The sequence below is a fragment of the Cucurbita maxima genome, unplaced genomic scaffold (genome assembly GCF_002738345.1).
Source record: "Cucurbita maxima cultivar Rimu unplaced genomic scaffold, Cmax_1.0 Cma_Scf00027, whole genome shotgun sequence".
NCBI classification, from domain to species: Eukaryota; Viridiplantae; Streptophyta; class Magnoliopsida; order Cucurbitales; family Cucurbitaceae; genus Cucurbita; species Cucurbita maxima.
In genome coordinates, this window is record NW_019272043.1 from 1,130,550 (window position 1) to 1,157,017 (window position 26,468).

At 35.7% G+C, this 26,468-nt stretch overlaps 3 protein-coding genes across 3 annotated transcripts; 2 read left to right on the forward strand and 1 right to left on the reverse strand.

Annotated features, from left to right (window-relative positions):
• Positions 1–248: 248 nt before the first annotated feature.
• LOC111499715 (ATP-dependent zinc metalloprotease FTSH 12, chloroplastic) lies at positions 249–13,594 on the forward strand. Its single transcript, XM_023151348.1, has 19 exons — positions 249–957; positions 1,686–1,870; positions 4,019–4,245; positions 4,520–4,791; positions 5,211–5,288; positions 5,371–5,613; positions 5,708–5,848; positions 5,970–6,137; positions 6,974–7,086; positions 8,267–8,483; positions 9,153–9,224; positions 10,156–10,275; positions 10,446–10,562; positions 10,652–10,828; positions 11,023–11,142; positions 11,257–11,331; positions 11,852–11,959; positions 12,329–12,409; positions 13,148–13,594. Exons 1-19 carry the CDS (start codon positions 544–546, stop codon positions 13,223–13,225), a joined length of 3,006 nt encoding a protein of 1,001 aa, XP_023007116.1. The 5' UTR covers positions 249–543; the 3' UTR covers positions 13,226–13,594.
• A 549-nt stretch (positions 13,595–14,143) lies between these two features.
• LOC111499736 (DEAD-box ATP-dependent RNA helicase 36) lies at positions 14,144–17,483 on the forward strand. The gene is made up of 6 exons (XM_023151392.1): positions 14,144–14,870; positions 14,995–15,317; positions 15,394–15,597; positions 15,677–15,758; positions 16,158–16,256; positions 17,065–17,483. Exons 1-6 carry the CDS (start codon positions 14,262–14,264, stop codon positions 17,236–17,238), a joined length of 1,491 nt encoding a protein of 496 aa, XP_023007160.1. The 5' UTR covers positions 14,144–14,261; the 3' UTR covers positions 17,239–17,483.
• Positions 17,484–18,240: 757 nt separating this feature from the next.
• LOC111499714 lies at positions 18,241–24,913 on the reverse strand. Its single transcript, XM_023151347.1, has 9 exons — positions 24,560–24,913; positions 20,851–23,571; positions 20,663–20,743; positions 20,262–20,414; positions 19,827–19,990; positions 19,494–19,641; positions 19,282–19,404; positions 18,783–18,870; positions 18,241–18,604 (listed from the first exon to the last, which is right to left on the reverse strand). The coding sequence occupies exons 2-9, from the start codon at positions 23,431–23,433 to the stop codon at positions 18,408–18,410; spliced, it is 3,537 nt and encodes a 1,178-aa protein (XP_023007115.1). The 5' UTR covers positions 23,434–23,571; positions 24,560–24,913; the 3' UTR covers positions 18,241–18,407.
• Positions 24,914–26,468: the final 1,555 nt, after the last annotated feature.

Below are 26,468 nucleotides of genomic sequence, written 5' to 3' on the forward strand. Positions count from 1 at the left end.
AATTAAAATTTTAAATATTTTTCAATTAAAAAAAATAAATATTTTTCATTTTTAATAAACAAGAAAAACATTGTTTTTGTTTAATTAATAATATTAAAAGAAATATATTACACTCTTCGCGGATCGTCACTCGGGCCCAACATGGGCCTGATTCTAAGAAACCGTCAGGAGGTTGGCCCAATTTAATCGGCCCATGAAGGCACTGAATCCAAATCCAAATCCCCAGATAATCCAGACGCAGATCGGCGGGTCCGGTCGATTTACTGGAATTACAATCAGATTACTCAGCACAAAGCTATCCTGCCGGCAAAAAATCACTTGGAAACGACGGTGCAAACGGCAAGAGAACCATGAAAGTTCTGTAGCTTCTCGTCTTAATCGATTTTCAGGGCTGAACAGTGAAGAGATGGAGCTTTAGCTTCATCACTGTGCATTTTAGTTCATCGTGTAAACCCCTCGCTTAAACCCTGCGGAACCTTTAAAAACCAATTCCATTTCAATTTTCAGCTTATCTTCCAATACCCGAACTCAATTTCTTCGAATATGGATGTTTCAACCCGTTTCAGACCGAACAAGCTTGTCTCTCCGTCAACTTCGTTCCTCCAAGGATCTCGAAATGGCATTCTTTTCACTATACCAGCCTGGCGCCGGGCTAAGAACTCCCGCCAGAGGACGAAATTTCGAGTTCTAGGATCCGCTGATGGTAATGGAGCTGACGGGTCCCCTTGGGGAAGTTTCAGTAGGTCAGTTCGTCGCGGCTCCGAGAGGTTCTGGTTGAATTTTGGCGAGTCTTTGAGAAAGGAAACTGGGTTTGATTTGAAAAATACTGATGTGAAGTTGGCTGAGATTTTTGGGAAGGCTAATGAACGGCTAGATAATATAGGAGCTGAACTGGAGAGGTTTAAGACTGAAAAATGGCCGGAATTTGTAAACTGGAACAGTTGGGAGCGTTGGAAGGTAATCTTTCAATTTAATCTAATCTTCTTTGTTTTAAAGATACTCATCGTGAAATATTATCTCGTGGGTCTGGTTCTTAATTCCTAAGGACGTCGGTGATTGACTCATTCCAGAAATAATCCTAGGAGATTCTTTGATAACACGGATTCCTATTTCTCAATGATATCCCATGATCAAGACAATTGGCTAAATCCCGGAAAACCATTTCATAGAAGTTTATTGATATCTTATAATTATAAAGCAACTCGACTTCGATTCTTGAATAATCCACATCACTTCTACTTTTATTGTAACAAAAGATTCCCATTTATGTGAATTATGTGGAAAAGGTTCGTATCAATAATTATGATTGTAATTGACTAAAAGAATAGTGCAAGAAGATTCAGCAAGTTCTGAGTCAGTTTAGTAATTGTTTGAAACTTCCTTATTGTTTGTGAAGAAAGCAGCTGTTCTTTCTTTTCCATTTGTAAGGTGAACTATTAAGTTTTATTTTTTTATTGTTTAAAGCAATTTTATCTGCTAAAATGATGTTATCTACGAACATTTTGCTATCGAGTAGGTAATGAAGTTACAGCAATTGAAAGAGAACTTCACATTTTGATTATGGAAAATGCTCAAGCGATTGAAATTTAAAATTATTCCCTATAGATTTCCTCAATTTCTATGCATCTGCCATTCTTTTTGAATAAGCTAGACAATGCTGTTGTCTTCTTCTTCTATGATTTCAGGATCTCAAGAACTGGGAGCCAAAACGAGTTGGTGCCTTGTTTCTCTTTGCTTTTGTTATAATTAGTTATTGTCAAAGAATTCATATGGTAGTTCGAGCACCTTTTGTAGACCGCGAAAGAAAACAGCTAACGGAGGCTTATATGGAGGCATTGATTCCTGAGCCATCTCCTTCTAATATTAGAAAGTGAGTTTCAGTTTATATTTTCCAACTGCCAAACCTTATATCAAGTAACAAACATACCTATACTTTCATGTGGCACATCAAATTCTGAGTATTGTTGCTCTCCGCTGCCTATTTGTTATATAACAAAGCCAAAGTTGCACCCATATGCATGCAGAAGTCTATGAGCTTCACGGTTATCTGATGAAGACAGAATATTAGAACTGTAATTGGTGCTGCATGATTCATTTGTAATGAAGCCTAGGATTCATCAACGTGGATGTAAATACAAAATACATTAGATTATGTTAGTTAAAGGGTGAAAAAAGAAGTTAAGTTAAAGATATTGTCTCTGGGTATATAGATCAATATCAGTATCGTAATGATTCCTTTGCCTTTTTTCATCCTCTCCTTCAGCAAGGAGCTTGATTTCAAGCTTCAATAAACGAAGATATATATATTTGAAATCTAGTTTATTATTATTTTTATTTTTATTTTTATAGTTCATAAATGTATGAAATTTACAGAAAGGGTGGATAATCCATGATGATGACAAAAAGCATTCCCAATTGATTAATAGGGAAGCATAATTGTAGAAAGCAATGATTAGATTTTACATCAAGATATAACATAATAATAAATAACAAGATGGAAGAACCCTAGGGGTGATCTTTTTCCAAGAAACTCTTTGGTTTCTTTACTTCCAAAAAACCCAAAGAAGGCTCGGGTGATGTGCATCCACAACAAAACCTTAGCATTCTTAAAGGGTGACCCAACAAAACAGTGTTGAGAAGGTCCTTCACATCTCTAGGAATAGCCAAATACCAACTGAATGAACTAAAAATACTGGTCCAAAACTTTCAAGCAAACGGACTATTATGAAACTCTTAGGATTTGATCTAACAACTTTGTTAAAGAACAAGACTTTTAGATCTAAATTATCCAAGAACCCCAAAAAATGATAAGGAATCAACCCAAAGGAAAGTTTTGGAATGGATTATCTTGATGATCAAGATCAAGAGTAAAGAAAACTCATTTCTAAACTCGTGATTCGAATCACTCCACAAGATAGCTTGATCAAGACTACTTGAATGACTGTAGCATGCAAATCTAAACACAAGAAATGCAAATGTACAAGGTCATGGCTTAAGAAGCATAATATGCTAACTTTCATTATAATATCTAAAATCTTCATACTTAAAGCAACAACATGAATGACTATTTATAATCTTGAAAATAAACCTTTTAGTACCCTATGGTTAATTGAAATGTTGTAACTTTCATGACCATCAATACCATAATGGTCACTTGCTAATTGTAACTTATAATCTTAAAGACAATTCTCTAAAACTTAAAAAATACAATAAAGCCTCCTTAAATCTAAACAACATATATGGATTTTGTCATTCACCATGAAATTTTTGTGGCATGATTAAGACACCTTATTTCATATCACAGACAATGTATGAATATGTGGTCTAGTATCATCCACCTTACACAAAGAACTCCACCCTGGGAAATGGCCAAGACAGGCCTGCACCTTTGGAGGACATCTTTGTTGCTGATGGCTCTATGAGACATTTCCCGTAGAAAAAATTTGATCTTATTTGGGTATGCCAAAAATGTCCCCAAAAAGTTCATGGAGTCACCCGGATAATATAGACTTGGTAGAGATGTGGCCACTTGGATTAAGAAGTCATCTTCATGTGTCTTCTGTTTGTGAGAGAACAATCAGCACAAGGTCAAGGCTAAGATTGGCCCACTCCAAAGCCTCTTCATCTTTCAAATTCCTCCCAAGTCTAAGGGATCCAAAAGCTGCTGTTGGTGTTTCAAACCTCTTTAATCACGACCTCTTTACAATGAGAAAGTCTGTAAAGGTGGGGTAACACAATGCCAAAGGGGGATTTTGAAATCTAATAGTAGTCAACCTAGCTTGAGACATTTTCACATTCTTTGTTCTGTAGCATAGGAAGAGTAAATTGACACAATACTTCTGTAATGTCAGTGAAATATTTCCTCTTTTAAATTTATTGGAATCTATCAGAAATTTACAGATTGAAGACGACCATCTTTGATTAGAAGTGCTGGAATTGATAGTGATTCATTTTGATTGTTCTCAGCTAAATCCATTACCTTGCAAGTAACAATTGGCCTTTTTACCGAAATGTGCAGGTTAAAGAAAGGTTTATGGAGGAGAACTACGCCCAAAGGTCTGAAAATAAAGAAATTTATTGAAGGAACTGATGGGACCCTTGTTCAAGATTCTTCTTACGTTGGAGAAGATGCATGGGATGATGATTCGGAGCTTATACAAGATAATGTTAAGAAAGTTATTGACAGTGATGAAACATTTAAGGGTGATAAAAAGGAGAAGATAAAGGAACAGTTGGGGATATCAGGTAATGGTTTATCAATATCACTTGTTTTGGTTCGTAAACTTGTTTGAATCGATTTGTGTCCTTCTAGAGGATGAGCAGCCGTAATACTGAATCTTTTGTACAGGTTGGTTGTCAAGCACTCTAGTAGAACACTGTAAATCTAGGCCCTATCCCAGCTAAAAAGCTATACAAAATTAAGCTATATTTTATTTAAAAATCTATCTGTCTCATGATACACTCAATTTTTTTTATTCTTAGGAGCCAAAAACTTCTATACTTAATTGAATTAGTGCAGGACAAAAAGATACTGGAACTTGGCGCGAAAGGCTACAAATGTGGAAGGAAATCATTAGGAAAGAGAAGTTAGCTGAGGCTATGGATTCTCTCCGTGCTAAATATGTTCTTGAATTTGACATGAAAGAGGTTGAAAAGAGTCTTCGTAAGGACGTGGTTGAAAAAAAAACAGATTCGCAAGGAACAAGGGCACTTTGGATATCTAAGAGATGGTGGCGTTATCGACCTAAACTTCCTTACACATACTTTCTTGACAAACTTGATTGCTCTGAGGTACAATTATATGTTTTCCTATCTTGGCGTCTGACTTATTGGTGTCTGACAACTTTTAAATGCATTTTTTTCTGGGTTCTTAGTGTTCAGTTGCTTTTACTTCGTGTGCTTTTTTTATTTTTATTTTTATGTAAGCATAGAAAGAATATAAATTCTGATTAAAAAGTTGCTGATTTATTAACATACTGCATTTCTCTTTCACAACAATTTATATGGAAGCAGAACAAGATTGAGCATCAGTAACCAATATATCAGTTGCATTTGCAACAGAATGAAGTCTTAATGTTAGTAATATCACAAACGAGTTTATTCTATTGTTCTCTCAAACAAAAATTCTTTTTTGGGCTCTACACAAGGTTATTCTACTTAATCTTATATTTAGCTGGTTTACTCTGATGCCGTGGATTGTCTTGGAACAGGTTGCTGCTGTTGTCTTCACGGAGGACTTGAAAAGATTGTACGTGACAATGAAAGAAGGTTTTCCATTAGAATATACTGTAAGTTTATTGCTTGATCGCTATAGTGCCATGTGCTGTTTCCCCATGTTTTAATTTTGTTTATTGTTCTTACTTTGGATAGGTTGATATTCCCCTTGATCCTCACTTGTTTGAGGCTATCACCAGTTCTGGAGCTGAAATTGATCTCCTTCAGAAGCGTCAAATCCATTATTTTCTCAAAGTTCTGATTGCATTGCTGCCTGGAATACTGATCCTATTGGTTATTAGAGAGTCTGTTTTGCTTCTAAGCATTACTTCTAAGCGTTTTCTTTATAAAAAATACAACCAAATTTTTGACTTGGCACATGCAGAAAACTTTATCCTGGTAAAGTTTAGGTTGTTTTCTTTTTGTTTGCGCTTCATGTATTCTTTGTTTTCCTTGTCCAATGTTTCAACCAAGGTAATTTTTACTTGGCCAGCCAGCGGAGAATGTTGGTGAAACAACATCAATTCTCAAGGAAGTAATTTTGGGTGGTGATGTTTGGGATCTTCTTGATGAGTTGATGATTTATATGCAAAATCCTATGCAGTACTATGAAAAAGGGGTGCAGTTTGTGCGGGTAAACCTTTCCATTTTCATCTTTTCCTTTTTCCGTACGGGTGATGCATGGGTTGTTCTGTTGCCCTGTTCTCTGAATCTGAAGAGATGACATTGACTTCTTAGTTTTTGGAAAAAAACAGGGTGTTCTCCTTTCTGGGCCGCCTGGTACTGGGAAAACACTTTTTGCAAGGACACTTGCCAAGAAAAGTGGGTTGCCGTTCGTGTTTGCATCAGGGGCAGAGTTCACAGATAGTGAAAAAAGTGGTGTCGCAAGGATCAATGAGATGTTTTCTATTGCAAGAAGAAATGTAAGCTATGTTACTTGAAAACGTTTGTGTTTATTATATTATTATTTCATGATTCATGGTTGAGAAAATATTGGTTCCTTTTGAAAACTTCTCAATGGGCCTATTCCTTTCAAAACTAATTTACTATCTCTCTCCCTCTGAACCAATTTACGTCAAATTTCTCTCTTTTTCTCCCTCTAACATGCAAGTCCTTTCATGAGTCGAATAATATGTATTCATATTTAAAATAAAATGTCCCTTCCTTTTGAAGTGAATTACTAGAGCATTTTGTAATTTCAGTTAGATTTGATCCTTTTAGATTAGAGTTCTTTCTTCTAGAGACCTGTCTTGTAGCTAATGGGATTGTTTTTATTGGGATGGTTTTTTTTTATGCCCTAATATTTCCTTTCATTTTAGGCTTGAATTCTCATTAAAAAAAGAAAACCCTGAAGTATCTTGGGCCAACATCCAATATGCAAGTTTATCTTAGATCCATTTTGGTTTTTTAACCTGCAGTTTCTAAGTGCATTCCTTAAATTAGGGCTTTATTTTCCTGTTTTTAACACTTCCTGCACTATGTTTTTTCTTTAACCTCTTGACAAGCGTCAAATAATGTTTTGTTCATTGACTAGGAAAAAATTGAGTTGATTGTAAATGCTGATTTTTTGAAAATTAGTTTGAGTGTGCTTGCAACAACCCTGTTAACAAAGAAATGTCTGAAGGTTCTTGAGTATGAAAAGTTAAGATTGTTATCTATAAAAGGCTATTTGACATTTCTTTGTGGTTTTCTGTATTGTAATCATAACTGTGGCTTATTTATGGAAGAAAATTGTTACTCTTTGCTGTCCTATGCGCAGGCTCCATCGTTTGTTTTTGTGGATGAAATTGACGCTATTGCTGGAAGGCATGCAAGGAATGATCCAAGAAGAAGGGGAACCTTTGAGGCTTTGATTTCGCAACTTGATGGCGAGTTAGTGTTTCAATTAAATGCTAGAATATGGATATATTTTTCAGAGTACTTCTGAGGCCGTTTGATATGTCTTTCAATATATTCGAGGAATTTATCTTTCAATTTTGCCAACTTAGGATTGCATAATAAAACAAGTGAGCATATAAGGTGACCAATATGGCTATGACTATGGTAGCATAAACGAGTGACCATAACACTAGCATAACACAACTAGTAAGTTAGGCGATTTCACTACCTTGCTAAGGTTTGGGTCTAGTTCAACCTACAATGGAAGGTGTTCTTGTATTTGTTTTTTGTTGTGTGACAACTTGAGGAGAGCTCAAAGGGTCAAAACATTATAAGAAGTTTTCTATGGTGTACCGTGGCCTCTAGGTTGTTTTCCTTTTATGCTCTGAGTATTAAGTTCCGTATAGTTTAGTCCAATTGATATCAGATGGGAATGGGAATTTCAGTCATATGAACTAATATGGAAATCCTAGTTAGTTGAATCTAAGAACCCTGTAGTGCGAGAGATGCAAATCCTTAGTTCACAAATGCAAAAACTCCCAAATCAATTTGATTTCATGATTCCAACTCTTGGAATTTTGATTTAACAACCTTATTGAATAATAAGACTTTTAGATCTAAATATCCAAGAACCTCAAAATAATAAGAAATCACTCAAAGGAAAGTAAGTTTCGGAGTATCTTGTTAATCGAATTTCTCAAGGCAAGAACACTTGTTTGAGATTCAAATCACTCCACAAACAAGATTGATCATGTCAACTTGAATTATTCTAAACATGCAATCTAAACTACATAGAATTGCAAAGAAACTTAGCCCTTTGCTTTCAATCTCTTGACCTTCCATGAGACATTTCAAGAGTTGTAACCTTCATACTTTATGACCATAATTAGCCACTAGGTAAATTTAACCTTAAAGTAAATAAAAGCCTTAAAATACATTAAAAAAACACTATAACTCTAGATTATCATCCACAAAAATTTGTAACCATCCAAGAATAAATGAAGCTTGATTCTTCTTTAATGTGACATAAATTGTAATATCATGTGACGAGTTGAATAACATTTTCTTCACATTTTCCTTGAAGTTTATATTGCATGATTGATGCTGGTTTTAAAGCATTTTTAACATTTCCTTCTTTCATTGATTAGCTTTACTATTGTCTGGTTATAATTAGGAAGGAAAAAACTGGTGTTGATCGGTTCTCACTTAGACAAGCTGTGATATTCATCTGTGCTACTAATAGGCCAGATGAGTTAGACCTTGAATTTGTTCGACCTGGACGCATTGATCGTCGTTTGTACATAGGGTTACCAGATGCAAAACAGAGAGTGAAAATATTTGGTGTGCACAGTGCTGGAAAGCCACTTGCAGAGGACGTTGATTTTGGGAAGGTGAACTTTGTGTCTTCTTTTTACAGACTGCTTTGCATCCTCTTGACTTGTCTATCTATGTTTCCAATGCACTAAATGAGAAAATTTGTAGTCAATTTTTGTAGGTAAAATTTACATGTAGTTCTGTAAAGATTTCATTTCTTCCATTTGAATTGTCATTTTTAGTTTAGTCTGTTCTATGTTCTTATTACCTCTCCTGGAAGATTCAACATCGCCTCACTCAAAGTTTCTTTAAATATTTAACCTGTTTCTGTAAGCTGAATAAGATTAGAATTCATCGAACTTTGAATTTTTGCACTATTTTGGAAAGGTGATGGAGAAGAAATAAAACAATTATTGAAGAGGAAATAAGAACATTAAGATATGATTTCGATACATCTTTTTTTAGAACATATTTTGTTAGCATTGTTACTAGACATGGAAAAGCACCTGTTTTTCAGGGGCTGTAAACTTTTATACTACTTTAAAGAGGGTGTCGTATACTTAAACTATTCAGACGTTCATGATTTTAGAAGGAAAAATAACAATGATCTTCAATCCGAGTAGTATTGTTCAGTTGATTTCTTTAGTTGCTTTTTTTGTGTCTCGATACTTCATGTTATTTTTCTCTTTAAGGTTCTAATTACTTTGGATTTTCACTCATCATCTCCACTGTCTTTTACTCAACAGCTTGTCTTCCGTACAGTTGGTTTTTCTGGAGCAGATATACAGAATCTTGTCAATGAGGCAGCAATAATGTCGGTACGCTATTAATTTTGTCTCTTGAATAACATCCTTTTTGAGCAGAAAGAAAGCTTCTCTGGTTTTGAAGCATATTTCTGTAATTGGATAACACCTAATACCTGGAACGGTTCTTTCTTTATCCGATTAATACACCACACATCAAGAACAAAAGTTTGAGGGAAAACATAAATTATGAAGGATGAAATTAAGAATTTTTAGAATAGATGAACCACGTTATCATCATTCTCTTGACAAGCATTTTTTTTCTATGTTCTTATTTAAAAAAAAAACATCTTATATTTAGAGAGAGAGATAAAACAGCCTCGGTCGGGCTCCCACAAACGACTAATACAAAAATCCCTTCTAATCAATGTAAAAAAGAAAGTTTTGTCAAAAAAAAAAAAGAAGAAAAAAAGAACGAAAGAAAGGTGCGTATGTTATCTGTAGTGTCAGAAAATTTATTTTCCATGACGCAATGATTTTAATTTAATAATTTTTTCGTTGCCCTCGGTTGTTGTGAATGGAGATACACTTCTGTGTACGTATGTCCGTGGCTGGATTTTTTATGTATAGTACCCATTATTTTGAGCTTAGTCTCTATGAAGTGTTGTATTTTGTTTTTACTCATCTTCTATTCCCCGATGTATGAAATCTGTTTGACTATTGTAAACGTCTCGATGGTTGCCAAATTGGCCTCTCAGAGATCATATGAATACTTGGAATCATTTTGGTTGGTGCGACACCTTGTGTTTTTAGGTTCCTCGATTTAAGTTTTTTTTCCTTTTCTCTTTAAGTGTACGAGCACTCACACAAGTATCTTGCAGTTGTTTTGAAAGTTGTCACAAAGTATTTATTTTATTTTTATTTGTGTATTAACATCTCTCACTTCTTGGTATAAACTATGTATACTTTTCACTTCTGATGTTTAATTTCGTCTCGATAATACTAGGTGAGGAAGGGACACTCCAAAATCAACCAGCAAGACATTGTTGATGTTCTAGATAAACAGTTGCTTGAGGGTATGGGTGTACTTCTCACTGAAGAAGAGCAACAGAGAAGTGAAGAAAGAGTATAAATCCCTATCTCTCTCACTCTCTCTCTCTTTTACGTGTGTGTGCGCGCTCGTGCCCCCCCTATGTGTGTGTGTGTGGGTGGGCGGGGGGATCTAATGGTGATAACTGTTCATAGTCTTATCATCGTTAGTATTGATAATATTACTTTTCGGTCACTGTGCAATAGGTGTCTATTGAGAAAAGGAGACTGCTGGCTGTACATGAAGCTGGTCATATACTATTAGCTCACTTGTTCCCTCGTTTTGATTGGCACGCCTTTTCTCAGCTTTTACCAGGGGGCAAGGTATAATTTCTAACGTAGAAATTGAATTTCGCTGCCACTTAGTTTAGTTGGAAAGATTATCTATTAACCCGGTTTTCTTTTAATATTAGGAAACTGCAATTACCGTTTTCTTCCCTCGAGAAGATATGGTCGACCAAGGTTACACCACCTTCGGTTACATGAAAATGCAAATGGTGGTAGCTCATGGAGGGCGCTGTGCTGAACGTCTTATATTTGGTAATGACATAACTGACGGAGGAAAGGATGACCTAGAGAAAATAACGAAGGTCGGCCCTTAAACTTACAATTATTTTCTTACACTCGAGTTGTTTTAAACTACTTGTCATAAAAGGTAGGAAGCTGGGCTTTTTTGCTTTGGTATGAAGTACTTGAAAGCTATCTTCATCAAATGGCAGGCAAGGAAATAATGTATAATTTTTTTTTTATCCAAAACTAATCTTCTTCAATTACTTGTTTTCAGATTGCTCGGGAGATGGTAATTAGCCCTCAGAATTCAAGACTTGGGCTGGCTGCTTTAACCAAGAATATTGGGATGGCGGATCGACCCGATAATCCAGATGGAGAATTGATAAGATACAGGGTAATATTTTTCTCGAGTGATTAAAATGATGACAAAATAACCTCAATAATGTTCACTTTTGATTATGTATCCTCCTCAATTAACTGGCTTATCTTTGCCTCGTTCTTGTGTCAGTGGGACGATCCACAAGTGATTCCGGCCAACATGACGCCCGAATTGTCTGAGCTGTTTTCCCGGGAGCTGGCAAGGGTATTTCTAGTTGCTTCAAATCGAGTCTATATGCATTACATGATTCACATCATTGCATCAATTTAACTTGTAGCTAGCATTAAAATAGTAGATGAAAATACAATATATTTGAATATCTTGCTAACATGCAAATATTTATAGCAAATAGTGATTGGAAGGCTTATATCCATAACGTTTTAGGAATTTATATGATTGTTAGTATTGATAAGAAGGAGATCATACAGAGAAAAGTATGGGTTGGGTGCATACATAACCATGGATTTCCACCATGACCACCAAATCAGAAACAAACCCGTGTACTATGCAATATACTGTCGATGTAGCCAATACTCTGTCTTAATCACAGTATACCTAACAGTCTGTCTGAAGTAGAAGTATCTTGCAAGTTCCTTGGTATAAAATTAACCCTCGACTCGTTAAATATAGATAGAAAAAGAAAACCCGCGATCGTTCTTCAGAGTTCATCATTTGATATTTGAAAGATCTATATTTTCTGAAACTATGAGTACTTTTTCTGCAGTATATTGAAGAGACAGAGGAATTGGCGATGAATGGTCTGAGGGAAAACAGGCACATACTTGAAATGCTTACTGAGGAACTGCTGGAAAAGTCTAGAATAACTGGATTGGTATTAATATCTACTTTGCTTTCCTCGATCTGTAGTGCTATTAGTTCCCCTTAACCTCCCACAAAAGAATCACACATCGTCTTGCAGGCACACACGTGTACCGATATGTATAAATCCAGATTAATGGACCCCTGATTACTAAAGATGATTAGATGAAAAGGCTACTAGTTTCAATTGAACTGTGGAGCTAAATACAAAAAGTTTAGTTTAATCATTATTGTTTAGTGTTAGTACCAAACTGGGAGCTTTTATTTTCATCTGTTCTTCACTTTTTGAGTTTTGAACTGAAACCATTTTCATCTGATTGAGTTTTCATGGTATCACAAGTTGGATATACCTTATCATCCCTTTGTTCGCTCCTTATTGTAGGAAGTTGAAGAGAAAATGAAGGGTCTGTCACCAGCCATGTTCGAGGACTTCATCAAGCCATTCCAAATAGACTTGGATGCGGTAAGTCTTCCTGTTTCTATTAACTAAATGTGCAGAGAGCCTACTTTTCCTTCATTTACATGACATCCCACGTCAATTGAATTGGGGAGGAGAACGAAGCATTCTTTATAAGAGTTTGAAAATCTCTTCCTAGCAAACACGTTTTAAAACCTTGAGAAAAAGTCCAAAGAAGACAATATCTGTTAGCGGTGGGTTTGAGCTGTTACAAATGGTATCAAAGCTCAGACACTGGGTGGTGTGCCAGCGAGGACGCTTGGTATCAAAGGGGGGTGGATTATGAGATCCCACATCGATTAGAGAGAGGAATGAGTGCCAGTGAGGACGCTAGGCCCCAAAGGGGGTGGACTGTGAGATCCCACGTCGGTTGGAGAGAACGAAATATTCTTTATAAGGGTATTTCTCCCTAGTAGATGCATTTTAAAACCTAGAGGGGAAGCCTAGAAAGGAAAGCCTAAAGATGACGGCAAGCCCAAAGATGACAATTTATCACCGGTTTTAATCAATTCACACTCTAATTATCCCTGTGGTATGAGGTTTAGGGCACCATCAAAGCAAAAGAATAAGAAACAATAGAAAAAACAAAAACAGACTGATATTCATTTCTGTTGTGGTCTTTTTCCCAAGTCCTCTGCTTTCCCTTTATACTCACTTTCATTTGGGTATCATTTTTGCAAACAAAATCAAGAAGTGATGCTAAACATAAGGGTTAAGTAAATTTTGAGTTGGATATTTGTGTAGGAGGGAGCACTGCCTCATAAGGATAAACTGCGATACCAACCTCTAGACATATACCCCGCACCGCTGCACAGATGTTGAACGGGCTCACTGGTTTGACGATGCTGGATGCAATCAAGAGCCAAGGAGGAGTTACACAGAGGCCCCCAGTTTATTCATTCTAAAATAACTGGATGGCGCATCGGCCTCGGCCTCGCCCTCACCCTCACCCTTGCCCCCACCCTCGGCGCAATAAGACCGAATCAATTGTGAAGCTCCTTGAGTATTGTTGGCTGAAGCATCAATGGCTTAGCTGAATAACGTCTCTGTGTTGTATTCTTTATATATTTAACTGTTCTAATGTGTAAGATGCCTGCCATTAGTGCAATCAAACATGTTTCATGAAATATTTAATCTCTGCCATCTTGATTGGTGCCATTTATGGAAATTTTCAATTCATAATTCCTCTAATTTTGTAACTTTATTTTTACCTCTTAATTTTTTTCATATATATATATATATATATATATATATATTGGTAAAGCTAATTAAAAAAATTATTAAAGACTAAATTAAAAATAAAAATAAAAAAAATTGATGACTAAAAACATAAATTAGCTTCTAAAAGCTTTAAGAAAGAAAAAATTAAAAGTGTAACAATTTTAACCCTTTGATCAGTTTCATGTGCATTCAATGAATTATAAAATATATCTTTAAATTTTATTAATTTTGATAAATTTATTTAATGATTAATTTGTGCATTGTTTCAAATTTAATTTAATTGAAATTAGTCAATTCTTATATTATTATTATTATTTTTGTTAAAATTAATAGGCAAATTAGCTTGAATATTTATTGGGTTAAAATTATAATATTAATTTAATTTTAGAGTAATAATTGATAGAATTTGAGAATCTTAGGAGAAATAATTAAAAAAAAAAAATTCAAACTTTTATCAAAAAGAAAAGGAAAAATAAATATAGAATAAAAAATTTAAAATTCGAACCTTGGAACGACTTTGTGGCGAGAGCGATAGACTGCGCCCTAGTTCAACAATTGGCCGTGAAGCAATCAAATTTTTGCTGCGATTGTTCAAACCTGGAAACCCTTTGCATTGTTGTTCATCATCTTTGATTTCATGGATCAAGAAGTAACAGTCGACGAGAATTTCCCACTTTTTTCAAAATCACATCGGAAAACCCATAAACCTTCACTAAAAAACCCCACCGCCGTCGATAATACCGCCCAGAAGGCGCCTATTCAGATTGAGAAATCCACAGAACTCACCACTAAATCCACGAACGTTACATTTGCCGACCTCGGCTTATCGGAATGGATCGTCCAGACCTGCAAGGAATTAGCTATGAAGAAGCCAACGGCGGTTCAAACCCACTGCATCCCGAAGATTCTGGCTGGCCTCGATGTACTAGGTCTTGCTCAAACTGGAAGCGGGAAGACTGCGGCGTTTGCCTTGCCGATTCTTCAACAGCTTTCGGAAACCCCTTTCGGCGTCTTCGCGTTGGTCGTCACTCCCACTAGAGAATTGGCTTATCAATTGGCCGAGCAGTTTAGGGCACTCGGATCCTCCTTGAATTTGCGGTGCTCTGTGGTTGTCGGAGGCATGGATATGTTGAACCAGACGCAGAGTTTACTGAAGAGACCTCACATTGTAATTGCAACGCCGGGGAGGGTTAAGGTATTGCTGGAGGAGAATCCTGATATCCCTGCCGTCTTCTCCAAGACTAAGGTTCGTTGCTTGTCTTGTTCTTATTGTTCATGTTCTCATAGCTTTCAAGAACATGAAATTCTCAGGCAAATATATACCAATCTGGTTGTGTTCTTGATATCTTATTGATCTTTGTATACACCAGTTCCTAGTTTTGGATGAAGCTGATAGAGTATTGGATGTTGGATTTGAAGAGGAATTGAAAGTTATCTTCAAATGCTTGCCACGAAATCGTCAAACTCTATTGTTCTCCGCAACAATGACAAAGGATCTTGAAACACTCCTTGAGCTTTCTGCAAACAAAGCATACTTTTATGAGGCTTATGAAGGGTTCAAGACAGTTGATATGCTTAAGCAGCAATATATATTCCTGCCGAAGAATGTGAAGGATGTTTATCTACTCCACATTATGTCTAAAATGAAAGATATGGGTGTTCGATCAGCTATCATATTTGTGCACACTTGCAAGTATGTTTTTTGGGCTTTCACCTCTCCTTGTTCCTCGTCTCTCTCATTGCTTACTCTTTTCTTAAACTATATGCAGAAGCTGTCACCATTTAGGTTTGTTACTCGAAGAACTTGATCAAGATGTGGCGGCGTTGCATTCATTCAAGTCACAGTCTGAGAGGCTTGCTGCGCTTTATCGATTCAAATCGGGACAAGCTCCTGTTTTGCTTGCAACCGATGTAGCTAGTCGGGGTTTGGACATTCCGACGGTTGATCTTGTTATAAATTACGATATTCCAAGGTGGTAATTGATTTCATGTGGTTAAGTAGAAATGTTTCAAGAATGCTCGTGATGTTAATTTAACAACATTTTGACTCAGGTTTCCAAGAGATTATGTTCACCGAGTGGGACGTACTGCAAGAGCAGGTAGACATGGATTGGCTGTGAGCTTCATTACCCAGGTGAGTGTTACTGAAGTGATGGATAACTTTTTAACTCAATTTGTTTCTTGGACACGAACTCCGCATCGAATGTTAAGGAATTTCTCTATAAACTTGTTTTTTTTTTATATATGGAGTGAATAGTAAGTCTGCTTAAGCTTGTATTATATTTTCATAACATAGTAGTTGTTCTTGCTATTGCTTCCATATTCAACCTTCTCCAATTCACAAGGGCTATTTTGAAAGAAACTTGTGATGTTAAAGCGGATTCGTCACTACAATTTCATAATCTCCATGGTATATAGATGTTGAAAAGTAGTATATTCTAATGTTTTTGTTTTCATGGCTCCAAGCAAGAGTTTTTTTTCCTTGGATTTTCGTGTTTTTCTTACCTTCGATGAATGTCAATTTCGTATACAGAATGATGTGGAGCTTATTCATGAAATAGAGGCCAATCTAGGAAAGAAATTGGAGATTTTCGAATGCAAGGAGAATGAGGTGCTTGAGAATGTTACAAAGGTAATGCTTTGGCCTTTTTCCCCCCTAATATGAATGAATTTTTCAGTGTATTATATGCCGTTTGCCAATTGAACTTCATAACTCATCTCATCTGAGTTGTTAACTTCTGAATGCGGATTTCCTACTGTTTTCCTTTAAAAAGTGGAAATGAAACATGTAGACTTCACAAGTCGAGTTCATGTTACTGAGGAAAAACGAGATTCCTGCACTCTAATTAGTGCATCATATCATGGAGCTTCCTAGTGAATTGCTTTGTTGTGGATGAAGAAATCTGTTCTTGGGGAAATCACTCTTTAAGAGGTATTGTAACGGCCCAAGTCCACCGCTTGCAGTTATTGTTCTCTTTGGGTTGTCCCTTTCGGGCTTCCCCTCAAGATTTTTAAAACGCGTCTACTAGGGAGAGGTTTCCATGACTTTAATAAAGAAAGCTTCGTTCTCCTCTCTAACCGATCTCACCGGCATAGTTTTTGTAGTGTTATGACTTATGGGAACAATTATTTGCTGTAATCAGATCAGCCTAGATACTTGTTTCAGTCTAGACCTGTGAGTTTTCTCATCTCTTCAGTCGTATCAGTCATTTTTCAGCTCAAATACCAGTAAATTTACACCAAACACTAAAGATACGGCCATGTCGGTACGATGGGACACTGTTTCAGTAGCTCATAGGCTCTAGAGATACCGAACACTAGAGATACGAAACACTAAAATTACACAAACTTCTCAACATTGGGGATTTTAGCATTTCTTGTCTGCATACCAGTAGTGAATTTGAGTGAGTTGAACTCATGTTTGCAACGTTTGTACACAGGTATACAAGGCAAGACGTGTGGCAGCAATGAAGATGGTGGATGATGGATTTGAGGAGAAAGTGAAAGAACGAAAGAAACAGAAATTTAAAACATTGGCAGAGAAAGGATTGTTAAAGAAAAGGAGCAGAAAGAGAAGAAGAGAAAAAGGTTCCAAGGAGTTGGGAGCTGTATGAGAATCTGTACCACATCAAAATTTTGATATTTCACTAACTTAATACATCTGTGATTATTATTATTGCCTAGTGGTTTCATTGCTTTTGGGTCTTTAGCCAGATTTTTCTTTTGTATTTTTTTATAACCTAGTTCATGTCTGTCTCTTTTTTCTCCTTTAGAAGGTGAGCATATTTCTAATGTAATACCGAATATCGTCTTCTTTGAAATGTTTTTACTAAAGTCACAACGATCAATTCAATTGATCAAAGCTCGTATGCTATATTATTTTGTATTTAAATGCTATTTTAGTCTTTGATATTTTTCACTTTTTGGTCAATTAGATCCTTATATGTTCATTTTAATACAAATTTGCATAGTGACGTTTTAATAAAATGTTATGGAGACCTTTCTAAAAAGATAAAGAAAAAAAAAAAAACAAATAAGAGAATCAAATTAGCCAATCTTTAAAGAGTATAAAATCGAACTAAATGTGTTTTAAAAATATAAAGTTCCAACTTCCAATGGCTGCAAGAAGAACCTAGAGAGGAATCTTCACCGAATGAAGAGACTCTCTTCTCGACCAGACGACAAAGATGATTTATGTTCGAGGAGATAGCGAAGCAGGAGGAAAATGTAAAATGAGCAAATAGTTCTTGTCTTCGCATACTTTCGTGGGTCTATAAATTTAACCTTTAAACTTAAAAAAATTGAAAATCTTAACCCTTATTTCCCTTGTAAAAGAAAAGCATATAAAAAATTTCACAGTGAAAACTATAATTAAGATATAAAAAAAATAGTTAGAAATATCAAACTAAAATGTACAGAAATTAAAATAAAAAAAAATAGACAAATTAAACACTGAAACCATATCCAAGGCAAAAGAGCAAACAAGAAAACTTCGAATGAGTCATAAATACCTGAAGCGAGTAGATGGATCACTCATTTACGAACCGCCCGAAACCAGGAACTTGGAAAATCAATGGCAGCAATGCCATACCTACCTTTTATCAGTTTCTATATCAACTATAATATAATAAAGAATTATATTCAATCTTCAATAGTATATTTCACACCAAAACACTTATCTACCTTCTATTGACAAAAATACACACAAATCTCCAAGACTGTAGAATAGAATGAACAAATATATAAGAAACCATGTTGACAACTAAACAATCCATTTGAAACATTATGACCTTGGTATTTTGGGACCTTGTGCTTTTGCTTGGCTAGCAGCTGTTGACATAACACGCAGCCGCCCTGCAACTTCTGTGAAGGATGGCCTATCTGCAGGATTTGGCGCCCAGCAATTTTCCATCAACCTTCTCCACTCAGGATCGCAGTAACTTGGAATGGTTGGTCTCAATGTGCTGTTCACAATACCCCCTGAACATATGGATAGGCTTTCCATAAAACAAGAACTGTTGCTGATAACTAAAACTTAGCTTGATTTACGATGTTTGAATTCGGTTAGCACATAAAGTTAAAAATCCTAATCAGTACTTTTATTTTTATTTTTTAAATATTTTTTGCAAGACAGAAGTTAAAGACTAGATATTCTTACCTATGATAGCCCCGTAATGCATGTTGGCATATGGTTCCTCTCCTGTGAGAATTTCCCATAAGACGATACCAAAAGAGAATACATCAACCTGAATATCAAACGGTTCTTTTGTCAAATGGACAGTCGCTTTAGAGTATTGTATCCATGTCATTTCAGTGCATCAATAATATACATCAACAAACTACGATAGTTTCAGAATTATTTCTTAAGCGACCTCAAATTCTATGTGCATGTGTGAGCGTATCATATGCATAAAGTGTCCATGTATGTATTCTCATAAAATTCAAGCTTTCTAATTTGAAACTAAATCATGCAAACAAAGCCATGCAAATTTCAAGAGTACTTGGAACATTTTCAAATTTTACAGCCAAATACAAGCAACTGAGAAATTCCCATGCCATGACAAACTTCTATGATTCAAAAAACTAGCTGGAGTGACAGAAATTCTGGTTAATTCTCTAATAGTGCATTTAATAAGACAAGGACGCTTGTACATCACCTTCTCAGAGACCTTATTGCTGCTACCATTTAGTAGCTCGGGTGCCATCCATGGTAGGGTTCCTCTTACACCGCCAGACACCAAGGTATTTCGCTTGATCTTTGACAGGCCAAAATCAGCTACCTGAAATAGAAGGTGACTCGTTCATAGAAAAACATTATATCTTAAATGAATAGACATTTGAGAAAATAGCACAAACGCACTCGGATTACCTTGCAAATTGGTCTTTGAGAATCTTTTAAGTTCACCAGCAAATTATCACATTTCAAATCAAAATGGACAATATTTTTTGAGTGTAAATATTCCATTCCAAATGCTGCGTCCATAGCAATAATTAGCCTCTTACGTCGATCAAGATGCCTGAAAGTTTAAAATTTGTAAAATGGGAAAATTAATGATGAAAATAAACTTGAACATATATCAAGGTCTATCACTTTAAAACTATCGATTCAGTTACTGGATTAATGATATAATTTTGGTTTACAACCTGACCGATCCCAAAATGTACTGAACTTAAAACCAGAAAGCAACATCTGGGTTCTTACTTATCCTTGGAGAGCAAAACATGTCGCAGGGACCCATCAACCATGTACTCTGTCACAGTAGCTAATGTTCCACCAGGCCCATCTTGCACAACACCATAAAATGCAACCACGTTGGGATGGTGAAGTTTTGAAAGAATATCGGCTTCCCTCCAGAACTCTACAGTCTATAGGGAAAGGGAGAGAGAAAAAAAATTAAATGACAGGGAAAGAGTGAGAACAAAAAATTCAATGACGGTTTTAATGTCAACCCAAATAGAAACCATCAATATACCCACGAGTAGAGAAAAAACAACACCCAAGACATAGCATCATAATTTCTTAATTCTTTTCCCGATAAATGCCAGGAACTAATGATATGTTTAAAATTTTCAGAAATAATAGATCACAACAACAATAATGCAGCAGCAACAAACAGCTGAAATCAATTAGAATTACCAATCTCTCCAGCTCTGATGATCGACCCATAAAGCAGGTTTTCTTTATTCTCTTAATAGCAACATCAGTTCCCCTCCACATTCCATGATAGACAGTGCCGAAAGTACCCGAACCCAATTCCTTCAACTCTTCAAGATCATCGTTCATTATGATCTAAGATGTGCATGCAGAAGGTAAGCAAAGTGCAAACATAGTACAGATTCTGAAAGAAAAAGGAGTTAATATACAGATGCCAGTCTATCTGAAATTGATCTTCGGTTCAAATTAAGCAACCAGAGTTAATTGGGAAAAGCATATGGTTTTACAGCAGGACTGATGTGTAGAGATTTAAGGGGCAGAAGAAGTGATTTACAGGCAGCAAAAGAGGATATCATATATTAAATAGCATCAAAGAACCATACCTGTAACGTATTAAGATCAAAATTTCCCAAAGAAGGATCGTGAGGAGGTAAGCCACTGTCCTTGTGTCCTACCTTAACACCCTGCCAAGAGGAAAAAATTTTAGTTGAAAATCTCATCCCAGTTTATGAGTCAATTTTCTAATGAAACAAAGGAATTATAGATCTATATAGTGAAAACAGAACTGTACCTCACGCCCATGCTCTAATGTCTTTAGGTTTTCCATCATAGCATCAAACTGCGAACTATCAATGCCATTCAGTTGGGAATGATCATAATGTGAAAGAAAATCAGTGGTGTCATTTCCATCTATCCTATGTAACACTTTCTGGTCATCACCAAAATCGAGATGGGAATCTTCATGAATTATAGTTGTTAAAGGTGTAAAGTCATCTCCAACAATCTTAGGAGCAGATGGAAAACCAATGTGATCTTGGTCAATAAGAGAAACATCATTCTGAACAAACTTTTCTTGTGCCAAATTATGGAAACATGACCCAGTTCCATCTTGCAGTTGGCTGCTAATATCTAATGAATCCTCAGAAGGTATTGCTTTGGAGAATATATCAGATAAGAAATCACGAGAAAATCGTTCTTCAATGTCTATAACAATGTCTCCTTGCACTGGTTTGGAAACAATGCCTCCGGATGCTTTTTCAGAAACATTGTTAATTAAACTTCCTTCCTTATAAGCTAACTGAGCTTGCTGAAGACTTTTATAGTCTGTACATTCCATTCCAACAACCTCACCCAAGTTGAGCTGTAAAGGACCCAATGCAGAATCCTCGTGTACAGAAGATACTTGACCTGCAAGTTTCTCATTGCTATTCACAGGGAAATTAAGCTCCTTGCCAGCCTTAACAATCCCATCTACTTTTGAATCACGTGTAACATCAAAGTTGTTCTGTAACTTCAAATCATCGTCACCATCATGTGAAATATTCCAATTTCTTCCACTAACTGCCTCATTAATATTTCTGCCATCTTGAAGTTGAGGAAGCTCATCATTCCTGACTTTAGAGGCAGCATGTGATGGTTTTTCCATGGGAATGGAATTTTCAGCTTGGCAATTACTACTATCTTGCAATTTGACAATGGATTCTGGAATCTGGTCCTGATCAGTCTGTGAGAGAGAGATTAGAAATTGGGACCCATGTGTATCATCAGACTTTGATGACCGATTCAGTAACTCCTCCTGCCCCCTAGGAATTCTCTCAGAATAATACACTCTTTGTGCAGCAGCTGGAGGCTCAAGGACACTCCAATCAACTATCTTTGATTCACTGTCCATATAACCATGAGTATATGCATTTGATGGCAAGTTATGAATCATATTATCCATATCACTCGATCCACAAACTATAGGATTTCCAGAAACAGACATTGAATAAAATCCTTCAGAACCCTGGAGCTCTGGAGCTGATTTTTTATTGGAAGTATTATTAGAAATTGAATTGCCATCAAACAAATGAGAGGGATTTGAGAAGCAGCCACTCTCAGGATGAATCTCTTTCTCATATGAATCATTTAACTTACCCTTCAACAGTGTTGATGATATCTCTGGATATTGTCCTTGAGGCTCATGAGAAACTCCCTGCTGATTTACAAGTTCATGACCTTGGTGAATTTCCATAGGTTCATGATTCATCATATGTTCATGACAAGACTGTACAAAGGTTTCATAAGCACTAGAGGCATTAGCCCGAACAGGTTGTGAGGACTGCAAGGATGATGAGGCATTGTTACCAGCTAAGGCCAATGCATTGACACCAACCAAGTCCTCAAGAACTGTACCCCTTTTAATGCTCCGTCCATCTACCTCATCTGGGTTCTTGGCAGAAAAACTTGCTACGCCATGCAGGTTTGAGTTTTTTCTTGAAGCACCGTCCAGGCCATTGACTGCAACAACATACTGGATCTCAGAGTCATTATCCACATTACCCATAGAAAACTTCCCTTCATCCAAATCACTCATTGAAAACAGAAAAATTCTAAGTTTTTTGGATCCTTTTTCATCTTTGAATTCACTACACTCCTCAATCATATTCTGGAGATCTTCATCACAAGAAACTGAAACCAAAGCATCAAGGTCCTCACCAGGAAGCTGATATTTAATTGCATACGTTTCATTATAGATTGATGATGTTTTCTGCATAAGCTCCTGCCAAGAGATGTCCTTTTTTATCCGAATGATGCGTGTTTCTCCCCCAACATATCTCAGCTTACTATCACTTGGACGAGGCAAAATTTTCCCACCAAAACTGCAGAGGACTTTCATTTTTGCTGATGAGCTATCAGAGGTTCCTGAGGAAGTGTAGCCAAGAGCAACTCCGCGACCACTATGAAATCCTGTTGGCTCGCGTGATTTTTGATGAGCTGGTCCATGCCTATTTTTGTCTCCATGTATAGAGTTTCTTCGCTCAAAATCATTTGATCCCTTTTCCATTGAATTAATCATTGAAATATCTGATCCACATTCAGACCCAGTATGACTAAGGCCTAAAATTCCTTTTAAATCCATATAACCTGATGCACAACTAGGGTCACCAACCGGGTCTGATGTGAGTAGTTTCTGGGAATTTGCTCGGTCACGCATGAACTCAAAAGCAAACTCCTCACCTGTCTGTATGGAGTAATTAAGGACAGGCTTAACTTCTGACATCCTAAGGTCCACGGTTCTTCCAGCACCTTGCATGTTAACAATGCTCACAAGGTCCCCTACGAATGATTTAGATGCAGGCTGGAATGCCCCAAATCCATATTGCATGGACATGCACTGGAACTGGTCATTTCTTGACTATTCCATATCATCATGTCTTGATAACTTTATATTTAACTCGGCCAAACTTGAACGAGCTCCACCAGTGAGAAACCAACAGGGAAAAGTTGCTTGAAAATCAGATTGCTAGCTCTAGAATACCAAGAGGAGAATATATATTAAAAAAAACCATCAGAAATAGTACAAACTATCAAAATTAGCTGAACCATACTGATTTGCAAACAAGAGGTTTTTATATGGAAAACAACTGAAGTTTCCAGATATGATCTGATACATATAGGTATCCAGGAATAGATAGATATGTGCTCTAGATTGTTTGCTAGATCCTGAAAAAGATTTGGCTCCATAAGAAGGCATATACAGACCCCCAAAGTTACTAAGCTATCACTGAAGTAACCTACTCGCTCCAGCCAAGAAGTTCAGACACAGATACGAGAATTTGAATGTTTTTCACTCTCAATATTTAATATTTCTCTTTTATACTTTTTTTTTTACGGACACCAGTTTTCTAAAATAGATCAAACAATAAGCATCGAGGGTTTGACACATGCATGCTGAAGAATTTGAATGTGTATGATACCGTCACTGAAAAATGTACCACACTTAAGATTTTGTGATTCGTAGACTCAAAATAATCGATTTTCTTGAACTTGTTAATCCACACAGCAATTCATAAATGCTTTGCATTCTTTAATTCCTTCATCCGATAAAGTCAAACAAAAAACTAAAGATCTGTACAATCAGAGCCGTGTCAATCCATTAGAAACAAACGAAAATACTCTAGTCTTGAGTAGTCAACACAAAAGAACCAGACAACGAAGAGGTCGGCTAATTGTTTATATGATTGAAGACATTTTGATTCCACCATCTCAATACCTCCCCCTCCCCCCAAAATTCATTTCTGTCTATATATTTTAAGATCATGAACACTCCATTAGGTTTACAATAGACTTCAGATTTATCTCAGCGAGAACCCAATTACAATACCACACACAAAACGAACATAAATTTCACAGCAATAAAAATATTGTCACACTAATCAACATCAGATCAAGCAAGAATCCCCAAAAAATTCAATTAGATCCACATACAAGAATAGAACCATAATGAATCGGAGTACCTGATGAATTTGCAGAGCAATCCACGAAAGAAACACCATGTCTCAAACCTCCCGAGAAGGTTTGAGTACTAAACAATTGTACTGCCTCCACGAGAAGCTCGACAAACTAAATTTCTTCCACTTTCCCTTAGTTCATTCACTCTTTCCAACACTTAACCTTCGATTCAAGACAATTAAAAACAAATACAAATACGAAAAACGAAATTAAAAAACCTTTTCCTTCAGTTTTCTTCAACAGATTTCACTTCCTTTTTCGTTCGATGATTTTAGAAACAGAAGCTCAATCTTCAGACTGTATAACTCGAAATTTCCCTTTCTTTAGAATTAGCGAAGTTGAGAATAAAATATTCTTCACCAACACTCGAACGAGAAGAAAGAAGCTGGGCCATTAAAACCAGTTTCCACAAATGCCCCTATTATATCTTCTTTTTTACATGATTGCCATTCTATTTTCAAATTGTTTTCCGCGTTGACTAAATTCGATAAATGCCACACTAAGCAACCTCCCCTTCCACGTTGGCTTCAACGTCGTGCACCACGTGGCATTGTTTAGACCGTACGATCTAATGAAAGAAAGATTAGGCGGCTCCCGTGGGCCCCAATTGGGTGGTAATATTTCTGTTGCTCTTTGAAATGTCCGAGATCTTTTATTTCGCTTTTTATATTTTGTCTCCAACATATTTTTAAAATATTTCAAAATTATTAAAAGTTTCTTTAATAAATTTTTGAAAAAATTTCAAAATTATTAATAAAATATCCCTCAACTACAAATAATTATATATATATATATATATATATATATATATTTAAAAATAAAAAATATATTTATTATTGTGTTTTAAAAATACAGCTAAACTTTTTAAAATAATATTAAAATGTTAGTTGGTAATTTATGAAGTGTCAATAGACAGTTTTCGTTCATATAATATTGATATGAATTTTGTTTACAAAAATAAAAAAGTATTAATGTTACTTTTAAAATTTATGGGTATTAAATGTATTTTTTAAATGCAGTATCTAAAAGAACCTTAGGACTATTTTAGGATTGTTTTAACCAGAGGAGCATGTTGTCCCGTATTTAACTACTCACGCATAATCTTGTTACAACATTTAAGTCCTAAGGTTCGTTGGTGGCTTTATTATTCTTTGGTTGGTGAACAACTCGAATAGAGTTTACAATTCAACCCAACTCAACCCAATCTCTATTTTCGACTTGGATTGAATTGGGTTCATTGAATTATTTTTTTTTAATTACTTAAAATTATATTTATCTACAATACTTTATATTAATAACTAAAACTTCATAAAACTTAAAATATTAAACATTCCCAAGCTGCAAGACATCACTGACACGGATTATAAATGTTAAATATTCTTAATATTTTTAATATTTTTAAATCCACGAACTAGTAATTCTATTTTTTTTTTTTAAATGTCAATGGTAAGAATATTTATTATTATTATTATTTAGTCTTGTGATATTAACAAAGTTTTTAAAGTTGGCAAATTCTAACCATTTGAGTTTTAACAAAATACTGTATTAATAAAATTTTAAAATTATGAGATTTTTTCTAAATTAAAAATAAAGTAGTTCAGAGGTATTTTCGACGATTTAACATTTTTTCCGTACTTATTTTACGGCGGGCTCACGTAGGTTTAAGCACAGCAGATAATTACTTTGCATCGCTGTCAGCGAATGACGTAACTCCACGTGGCATTGCATCCATATGGAGAGTTGGTTTTTCCTTGAAAGCACGGAAATCAGATATGAAATGGGAAACTATGGACGACAAATTTTTAAATACTAGTGTCGCTCAAATATTAGCCATATCGATAGACTTTTTTTTCTTTTTTAATTTTATATATATATATATATATATATTTTTTTTTTTTTTTTTTTTTTATTTTT

What these genes read in the sequence shown, in the direction of transcription:
- LOC111499715 (XM_023151348.1), top strand. Translation starts at nt 544, where the DNA reads ATGGATGTTTCAACCCGTTTCAGACCGAACAAGCTTGTCTCTCCGTCA. An exon ending in ATGCAGAAAACTTTATCCTG is followed by an intron (nt 5,614 to 5,707) that starts GTAAAGTTTAGG and finishes TTACTTGGCCAG; the next exon opens with CCAGCGGAGAATGTTGGTGA. An exon ending in GAGAATTGATAAGATACAGG is followed by an intron (nt 11,143 to 11,256) that starts GTAATATTTTTC and finishes TTCTTGTGTCAG; the next exon opens with TGGGACGATCCACAAGTGAT.
- LOC111499736 (XM_023151392.1), top strand. Translation starts at nt 14,262, where the DNA reads ATGGATCAAGAAGTAACAGTCGACGAGAATTTCCCACTTTTTTCAAAA. An exon ending in CCGTCTTCTCCAAGACTAAG is followed by an intron (nt 14,871 to 14,994) that starts GTTCGTTGCTTG and finishes TGTATACACCAG; the next exon opens with TTCCTAGTTTTGGATGAAGC. An exon ending in CTGTGAGCTTCATTACCCAG is followed by an intron (nt 15,759 to 16,157) that starts GTGAGTGTTACT and finishes TTTCGTATACAG; the next exon opens with AATGATGTGGAGCTTATTCA.
- LOC111499714 (XM_023151347.1), bottom strand. Translation starts at nt 23,433, where the DNA reads ATGTCCATGCAATATGGATTTGGGGCATTCCAGCCTGCATCTAAATCA. An exon ending in GCAATAAGGTCTCTGAGAAG is followed by an intron (nt 18,871 to 19,281) that starts GTGATGTACAAG and finishes TTTGATATTCAG; the next exon opens with GTTGATGTATTCTCTTTTGG. An exon ending in GCATTACGGGGCTATCATAG is followed by an intron (nt 18,605 to 18,782) that starts GTAAGAATATCT and finishes CCATATGTTCAG; the next exon opens with GGGGTATTGTGAACAGCACA.